General features: G+C 34.9%; 1 protein-coding gene across 2 annotated transcripts in view; it reads left to right on the forward strand.

The window, feature by feature from the left end:
* The window catches only part of Taf9b (TATA-box binding protein associated factor 9b), a 9,580-nt gene extending 1,257 nt beyond the window's left edge, over positions 1 to 8,323 (forward strand). The window contains exons 2-8 of one of the 2 annotated variants that reach the window (XM_015507511.2): positions 217 to 298; positions 789 to 925; positions 1,005 to 1,139; positions 1,964 to 2,039; positions 4,608 to 4,688; positions 5,359 to 5,469; positions 6,385 to 8,323. In XM_015507511.2, coding sequence (XP_015362997.1) covers positions 217 to 298; positions 789 to 925; positions 1,005 to 1,139; positions 1,964 to 2,039; positions 4,608 to 4,688; positions 5,359 to 5,469; positions 6,385 to 6,548 — 786 coding nt within the window. In that variant the 3' untranslated portion in view covers positions 6,549 to 8,323. The remainder of the gene's footprint in view (positions 1 to 216; positions 299 to 788; positions 926 to 1,004; positions 1,140 to 1,963; positions 2,040 to 4,607; positions 4,689 to 5,358; positions 5,470 to 6,384) is intronic. The other variant, XM_015507512.2, reaches the window with a different exon arrangement.
* Positions 8,324 to 9,024: the final 701 nt, after the last annotated feature.

Raw genomic sequence — 9,024 nt, forward strand, 5'->3', positions numbered from 1 at the left:
TTTCTTTTGTCAGCCCTGCCAAAAACAAAAAAGTTTTCAGCTAGAGCATATAACTGATCTGGTGTGATCACTGACACTTGGGAAGACAAGGAGAAGTAGGAATTTGGAGCCCAGAGAATGGGAACATTGTCTCATAAATACAAACAACTACCTTCAGTTCAGCCTTGATTTCCAATACCTAGATTTTGCATCTGGCATTTTTATTTGAATCCACAGGTGATGGCACAGATCTTGAAGGATATGGGAATCACAGAGTATGAACCAAGAGTTATAAATCAAATGCTGGAATTTGCTTTCCGTAAGTTAAAACCAAAAACTTGCCAAATATGTGAATTTGAAAAATAAATCACTTTATTATAAGAATATTTTCAACCAACTTATATTGAGTTATTAATATAAAAATAACTAAAATGCTGGGTGTGTTGGCACACGACTGTAATCCCAGATACTTGTCAGGCTGAAGCAGGAGGATCCCAGCCTCAGCAACTTAGCCAGACCCTGTCTCAAAATAAAAAGGGATGGGAATGTACCTCAGTGATAGCGCCATTTGTGAAGCCCTGGGTTCACTCAATACTGCAAATAAATAAATAAATCAATCATTAAAAAGGAGCTCAAGCTAGGGGTAGTAGTATTTACATTGTAATATCTGTTTAAAAACTTATCCTATGTATAGAACAATTAGCCATTAAAATCTAAATTCATAAACTTTCCAGAAATTAGTGGGAACTAAGACAAGTTGCCATTAAGCTGTCTTCATGTACTTAAGAAAAAAATTTTTGTTCTTAAAGGATATGTGACTACAATTCTGGATGATGCAAAAATTTATTCAAGCCATGCTAAGAAACCTAATGTTGATGCAGATGATGTGAGACTGGCAATCCAGTGTCGTGCAGACCAATCATTTACCTCTCCTCCCCCGAGAGATGTGAGCAAATGTTTATTTCAAGTTATTTTTACTTAGAAGGTTTTAAATTGTAGTTCTAATGAAGATTTTTTTCCTTTAGTTTTTGCTGGATATTGCAAGACAGAAAAATCAAACACCTTTGCCACTGATTAAGCCATATTCAGGACCTAGGTTGCCACCTGATAGATACTGCTTAACAGCTCCAAACTACAGACTGAAGTCCTTAATTAAAAAGGTAAGAACTTTTAGTCAACTTTGCTTTTTAACAAGGTGGGATACAGGGGGGTGGGGATGTTGCTCAGTGGCAGAGCACTTGTCTAGCAGGAGTGAGCCCCTGGAAAGTGGAATATGATAGGAGAATTTGTAAAAACCGAATTCGTATAGGTAACACAGCTAATTAAAGGTTAAGATAATTTACTATTATCTTAAAACACTTTTAGAGCTAGAAGGAACTTTAGTGTTCATCTAATCCAGTAGACATTTTTTTTACATCAGGAAACTGTGCCTAGACTTATTTATGGAATCAGTTTCAAAGCTAGGAATGATTACCAGGTCTCATAACTATTCATCTTTACACTATACCATAGTTTTTTAGTGAGGTCTAATAACAGAGTAAATGTTGTACCATCATAAATTAGGCCTGCTTTCTGAAATATGACCTAAGGCTGTCCCACCACTGAAATTAGTTCTCTTCACATTTGGCTGCCTTTGTTTCTGAAATTTTGCTATAAGAGAATTTTATTTCTTTTGGGGTTAAGACATTGACTAGTGAAGATTAAAAATCACAAGGAAGTTAGCTGTTATCCCTATTCAGATAAGCACTACAGAGAATTAAGAGTCATAATTATGTTTACATAGATATGTACATGTATATACATTTGTGAAAACTCGAGATTAAATATTGGATTTTAAAGAACACTAATAGAAGAAAAATAAGACATTCTTGTCATGGATTATCCACTAATAATTCACATTAATAATTGTAGTTTCACTCTTGATTAAGTCTCCATATCAAATCTTAACAACATTGAAACTAACTTGTGTTTAAATCCCCTCTAGGGGTCAAACCAAGGAAGACTAGTTCCACGGTTAAGTGTTGGTACTGTTAGTAGCAGACCTACTACTCCTACTATAGGTGAGTAAAAGGGGTAAATGGCTTTTCTGGCTTGTAAAGAAGTGCCTTAGCACTTGGTTTTGAACTGTAATCCAAGTAAAAATGTGACTCAAAATTTCCATGTGTATGTTGCCATTCATAATTGTACTCATCTTCTGACAAACCTATAAACATACTTTACTTCATTTTAAAATGAGAAAACCACAAGGTTTCTCTGATCCCATAAGAGTATAAAATCCCATGAGTATAAAATTGGACATTGCTCAACACTGTTGTTGGTATAAACTATGATACCAGAAACAGGAGTTTACTCTCATGCTGTGGTATTTCCATTTCCTATACAAATACAAATGTACTGATTATCCTTTATTGGTTGTCCTATAGTGGTCAGTGAAAGCTCCATCAATCCGTGTGCCCTATATTCTTTTTGGTAGATCTCCATCATACTTTGAACATTTCTTTCTTTCTAACACAAGATGTTCAAAGCCCATCTTATAGTTTGTTGTCAGGTCTAGAATCAACTACTTTTCCAAAGAGACTTGGTTCTTTTTAGTGAAGAATGGTATTTGGAAACCATTATTTAATTTTTTAATGTCATCATTATTTAGATGAGGAAAACAAATAACATAATTAGGTCCCCATGTTTTTGCTGGGTTTCTTAAATAACCTAATTATTTAAGTATTTTCAGAAAAATCCCCTTTCCCAATTTCATGGTTCTCATTGCTTATAATTTGTGTCCTATAGTTATCATATAATTCTAGTGTAAGCAATTTGATTTTTTGAGGTATGAACCATCTCTTATTCTCAAGATATAAATTCACATTTCAGCATTTTAAAACCAGTCTGGTATAGAATCAGGTGTACACTCCTGAATACCTACATATGACCTTTGTGGTAGAAATTTGCATATATCATCTGCATAACTTTTTGATCATATACTTCTTATCTATGGATACACATGTATTTATTTTTAATTGTTTTGATGGGGAGTCCTCTAACTCCTGGGCTCATGGCATCCCCCTGATTCTGCCTCCTAAGTAGCTGGTACTACAGGAGCATGCTACTTCACTTGACAATACTAATATTTTTATCTTGATACCAGGGATTGAACCCAGAGGCTCTTAAACACTGAGCCACACCCCCAGCCCTTTTTTATTTTGAGACATTGTTTTGCTGAGTTGCATAGGACCTCACTAACTTGCTGAGGCTGAATTTCAACTTGCAAGGTAACCAACTTCAGGTCTCAATTGTAGTCTTGATTCCTAGTCATTTCTTGTACTGCTTTATTTTTTTTTCCAGATCTATAGTGAGGGTGTTACTCAAACTGTTATTAAAGATGCATGTTTTACTCTTAAAAATTATTTGCATAAACATTAAGGCTTATACATCTAATCTATTAAGTTCTAAAGCCTAAATTTCAATTCGTTAAGATAATAACCAGGAAAACATCAACCAACTATAAATTTTTTTCTTGACAAAATATACTACTTCATTAAGCTTCACCAAATTCTCTGGACTACTTAATATGAGAAAACTTGCCTAAAAATGGAGCTATATCAGGAAGATCTCACATTCTGTTTGGGAAAGAAATCACTGGAACCCAGATTTCTGGATACCTTTGGGCTTTCTTCTCCTATTTAGACATTCTTCCTCTTTGTCCCTAGAGATGATGCTAGTTATACTGTCTTAAGCAGCTCTCACCCTGGGTAGACCGCTGGTCCCAGAGGGATATATGGGAAGCCTGCATCACTAAAGGAGAACATTAGAAACAGACACACTTCCACAGATTTATTTCTTGAGAGGGCATTGTCAACATAGATATTAAATCTTGTGAGGCTGGAGTTGGAGCTCAGTGGTAGAGCACTTGCCTCACAAGTGTGAGGCACTGGGTTCCATACCAGCACCACATAAAAACAAAGTCACTGAATTCATACACAACTAAAAAAATAATTAAAATATTAAATATTGCAAAACCATTCATTAAGCAAACATTTGTTGAACACCTGTTAGGAAAAAGGCACAAGAGCCACATGCTCACCAGGATAAAAAATGTTAGCCAAGACTTCTATGCTAGTGAATGAAATAAGATACTAATATGACTCCTATGACACATTAGGGAAATTACAGAGGCAAGAGGTAAAACTTCTTGCCCACCTGGGGACCCAAGGTATGTATTTAATCAGCTTCTTTTTATTAAGTGCATGTTGATTTACCTTCATGGGCTAGTAGACATCTAATTCTCAGCAAGTGAGATATTAAAAATGACACCTAGGACTGGGGTTGTGGCTCAGTGGTAGAGTAAGGCACTAGGTTAGATTCACAGCACCACATATAAATAAATAAAATAAAATAAAGGTCTATCAACAATATACATATAAAAATAAATAAATGAAATGAAATGACACCTAAAGTAATTTATACAGAAAATTTGAGTCTTCATTCTGGTAAACTCTACTTCATGGCTTCATGTAGCTAAAATTTAGTATTTACTGTATACTAGATGCTGTTTGCAGAGTTTTACATGGATTATCTTACTTAATTCTCATAAGAATTTTATGAATTTAAATACAGTTCTCTTCATTTTACAGATGAGAAAACAGAGGTGCAGAAGAACTTGCCCAAGGAAAACCAGCTTGTAGGTGATAGAGCCTGGATTCAATCTCAAGCAGGTAGACTCCATAACCTGAGTTTTTCTTTTCTTTTTGGGGATGGGGTAGAGTACTGAGGACTTAACCCAGGGGTACTTTTACCACTGAGCCACATCCCCAGTCCTATTTATTTATTTATTTAGAGACAGGATCTAAGTTGCTGAAGCTGGCCTCAAACTTGGCAATTCTCCTACCTCAGCCTCCTATGCTGCTGGGATTATAGGCTTGTGCCAGCACGCCCAGCTCCAAAGCTCCACATTCTTTACTACTATACTATTCTGAATTTGGAGTTGTGAGCTATACCCCAAGTCCAATTTTATAGCATCTGTACAAGTTTGTAAGCTTTTTAAAAATTACTTTGCTTTTATCCCAGCAACTTGGGAGACTGGGACAGGAGTATCACAAAGTTCAAGGCCAGTCTGGGCAACTTATGGAGACTCTTTGTCAAAATTAAAAAAATAAATAAATAAAGGGCTGGGGTTGTTGTAGCTCAGTGTTCAAGCATCCGTGGGTCCAATTCCCAGAACCACAATTTTTTCAAATAAAAATCACTTTGCTCTTGTTTCTAATGATACCTTCTCACTTTACCCTAGTTCTCTGTGCTTTGAAGGTAGTCTAAGTTAAGGAGTATAGAATATTTGTCTGAAAAATAACTCATCTAACTAACAAGATCTGTTGATTGTAACTACAGCAACCCCACAAACAGTGTCTGTCCCAAATAAAGTTGCAACTCCAGTGTCAGTGACAAGCCAAAGATTTACGGTGCAGATTCCACCTTCTCAGTCCACTCCTGTCAAACCAGGTAACACGATTGGGTGGGGGTCAGAATTCATGAATAATTGCAATTATAGAACAGTTTGTGTTCCTGTGGCAAGAAATAAACTGATATAATATCAACAGGAAGTTGGCAGTAATGCTGTAAATCAGCATTCTTCAGAGATGGTGTATGAATCCTCTAAAATTGTGTTAAGTTTTCCCTGTGTATACATTTTCAGGGGGAGGGGAGAGTATTCCACATGCTTATCAGAATCTCAAAAGAATACAATGAAGTAAAAACCGTCAGCATCCATAAATCTAAGGCATCCTCAGGGACAAGCATTTATAGTAAAAGCTCAAAATGATAAAACTTAGTAATGAGTATGTGTGTGTGATCCAGAATGCAAATATAAATTCAAATGAAAATTGTTTTACTCGCTTCATAAAATATAGATTGTTTGGAATAATATAATTCTGATATAGCATAGTTTACTAATATGTATGTTGAGATTTCACATCCTTTGAACCCTAACTACATACAATAAACAACTTATATAAATATTGGCCTGTAAGAGAAGCATGTTTCCTTGCCTTAAACATAGGCCTGTACTATTTTTCATGACCAATTCAATGTACTAATTGAAATTTAATGTAGTAAAAATAAAACATTTTTAACTTTGCATTAGATACATTTTAGATTTAATCTTTATGTATACACAGATCAAAACCTCACAGTGTACCCTTATCACATACTATTTGCCAATGAAAAATAAAATATTTTAAAAATTTAATTCAACTCAAAATGCAGTGTAAATTACCTGTTTCTTCTGTGATGTAGTTGCACTCCATGCTACTGAAATTTCTATTAGAATTACATTCAGCTTTGTTGTGTACTTTTGACTGTATATTTTGGATTCTGGGTAATTCATGGTTTGTGGGGGGCTTTCTTCTTTGTTTACAGTTCCTGCAACAACTGCAGTTCAAAATGTTCTGATTAATCCTTCAATGATTGGGCCCAAAAATATTCTTATTACCACCAACATGGTTTCATCACAGAACACAGGCAATGAATCAAACCCAATGAAGAGGAAACATGAAGATGATGATGACAATGATACTATGTAAAGGGTAGAGTCTAGTCTACATCCATTTAAGAAGTGTGTAGTTGGTTTTCAGCTGATATACTGTACTAGAACATGGTAGATCTTAACATTTTTTTTTCTTAGAAAACTTAAATGTAGCTGCAGTATTTTTCACATTAATTCAAACTGTTAGATTTCTTTAAGAGTACAAATGTTTTTCAATTAGGCTTAAAGTACAAAAGTACTTGTTTCTTTAGTTCCATTAATGTTTAGTCCTACCACAGCAATTCTATTTTTGGAAGCAGTTTTCTGCCATGTATTATTGACAGCAGCACTTACATTTAAGTTTCTACAGCCTGGTCAGTGGACTAATCTATTAATTTCTAACTTGCATTTAAAGTTCTACTTTGTTTTGTAAGATAAAATAGTCACTTTAATTGTCACTAACTTTTTTGACCAAGTCTATTTAGAAAACATTTTTTGGAGGGATGAATGTATTTAAGGTTTTTCTTGGTTTTCCCTAACTTCCCATCCCAACTCCCTCTCTAGATCCCCCACAGGCTTAGGTTCATCCCTATTACTCTTAAATGTAAAAAGGTCATAACTGGAATTTTCAAAATATCATTCCTGATAATACAGGTCATTTTCATGTTTTTAAACATGCTCGATATTCTATGGTTCACTTGAACCTGCAGTTTTGCAGTTGCTCTTTTCACTCCATACTAGAAAAACTAGGTTTTATCCCTTGCCTTTCGTATCTTTGGAGCTTTAGTCTGCTTGAAAGGTAGTTTGGGGGTCATTTACATTCAGTCATATTCCAAGTTGATAACTCTACCATATTTCACATTTTAAAATTTAAAAGAGATGATATAGCTTAAAATCTGCCTTGAAGTAATTTACACTGGACCTAGATGAACCACTGAAGAGCAAGTGTTTTATTCGTACCACATACATATATGTTTTGGTCACTACTGCTCGAGTCCTCCTATTGGTATAATTCAGATCATTTTTATAGCTTGTTGCTAAGGATTTCACACATGAGATGGGATCAAACTTGAAAGTAGAATATAATGGTTCTCCTCCTTTTCTGTTAAGGCCAAGGAAAACAAATTAGTGTCATGTGACTTGCATTTAGATACACTGTATACAGGTTTCCCAGTAATATTGCTAAACACTTCCCCGTATTTTCCATTTATATACATAAAAGTCTTACTGGGAAAGATCACAAAGCTTTTGAGAATAAAAACAGGCATGTTTGGTTTCAGTTTGACATGTATGACATGGAAATATTTAGGCAGAATTTTTTGAAATAAATCTTCATATGATAATCTAAGCATTTGTAGCCAAGGATCCTCAAAACTTAATCGTAAGTTTCATCTTAGGATGGTGCTTGATACATCTAAGAAATAGTCCAGAAACAGGGAAGAAATGTCTTATCAGTTTGAATGTTTAGGCATATTAGAGAAAGGTGATATAAAAACTTACAAAAATGGATCTGATCAACATCATAGGAGAGAAATTTTCATTATATAGCATGGATATCATTACTTGAATGTTCTCAGGGAGGCAGCATACCAGAAGGCCTAAGTTCTAGTCCTGGCTCCATCATTTACCAACTGTGTGACCTTACTTCACCTCTGAGCCTTGTTCTCATTAGTAATAGAAAATAACACCTACCCTGCCTACCTCACAGGGATGTTGTGAGGGTTTAATTGGTGTATGTGAAAGTTCTTTCAAAATTGTAAAATGCTATATATCTATAAGGAATTATTATTAATGTATTTGTCCCGAGGTTATCAATAAAAATTTAAGCTTAAAGCAATCTTCCATTTCTGACTGAAGGCATTCAAAGAAAACGAGTAAGGATAATTTTGAGGGTCAAAAACTAACGCTCATTTAATGGATGAATTATTATATTCAGGAAATTGCTAGCTTTTGACTTTTCATAATAAAGCAAAATGAAAATGAATGTTAAGAATATAGGTTTAAAACTCACCTGGCACAGGGGCACACATCTATAATCCCATTGACTTGGGAGGCTGAGGCTGGAGGATCGCAAGTTTGAGATCAGCCTAAAACTTAGGCCCTAAGCAACTAAGTAAGACTCTGTCTCAAAATAAAAAATAAAAAGGGCTAGGAATGAAGGTCAGTCAAGATTGTATCCCTGGGTTCAGTCTCTAGTACAAAAAATATATATTTAAAAAATTAACATGCTGGGACTTTGGGGGTAATCTATACATATAATTGAGGTTACAACCTGAGTGTTCATTCACTTAACAGGTCACCCACCATTCATATTTTATATATGTACATACACACATGGATATGCTCTTCATATGCATTAAGTAGCTGTGAACTGAACAAATTAGTTTTAAAGCCAGTAAGGAACTAAGGTAGGATGCTATCTCCTTTCTTTGTACCCTTTTTGTTCACATGCAAACCCCTGTGCTAGAGGAAAATTTGGGACATGAGAAGGAAAGCAGGAAACACTGAGCTAAAGAATATATTTCAATTCCTCA

The sequence above is a fragment of the Marmota marmota genome, unplaced genomic scaffold, assembly GCF_001458135.2.
Source record: "Marmota marmota marmota unplaced genomic scaffold, marMar, whole genome shotgun sequence".
NCBI lineage: Eukaryota > Metazoa > Chordata > Mammalia > Rodentia > Sciuridae > Marmota > Marmota marmota.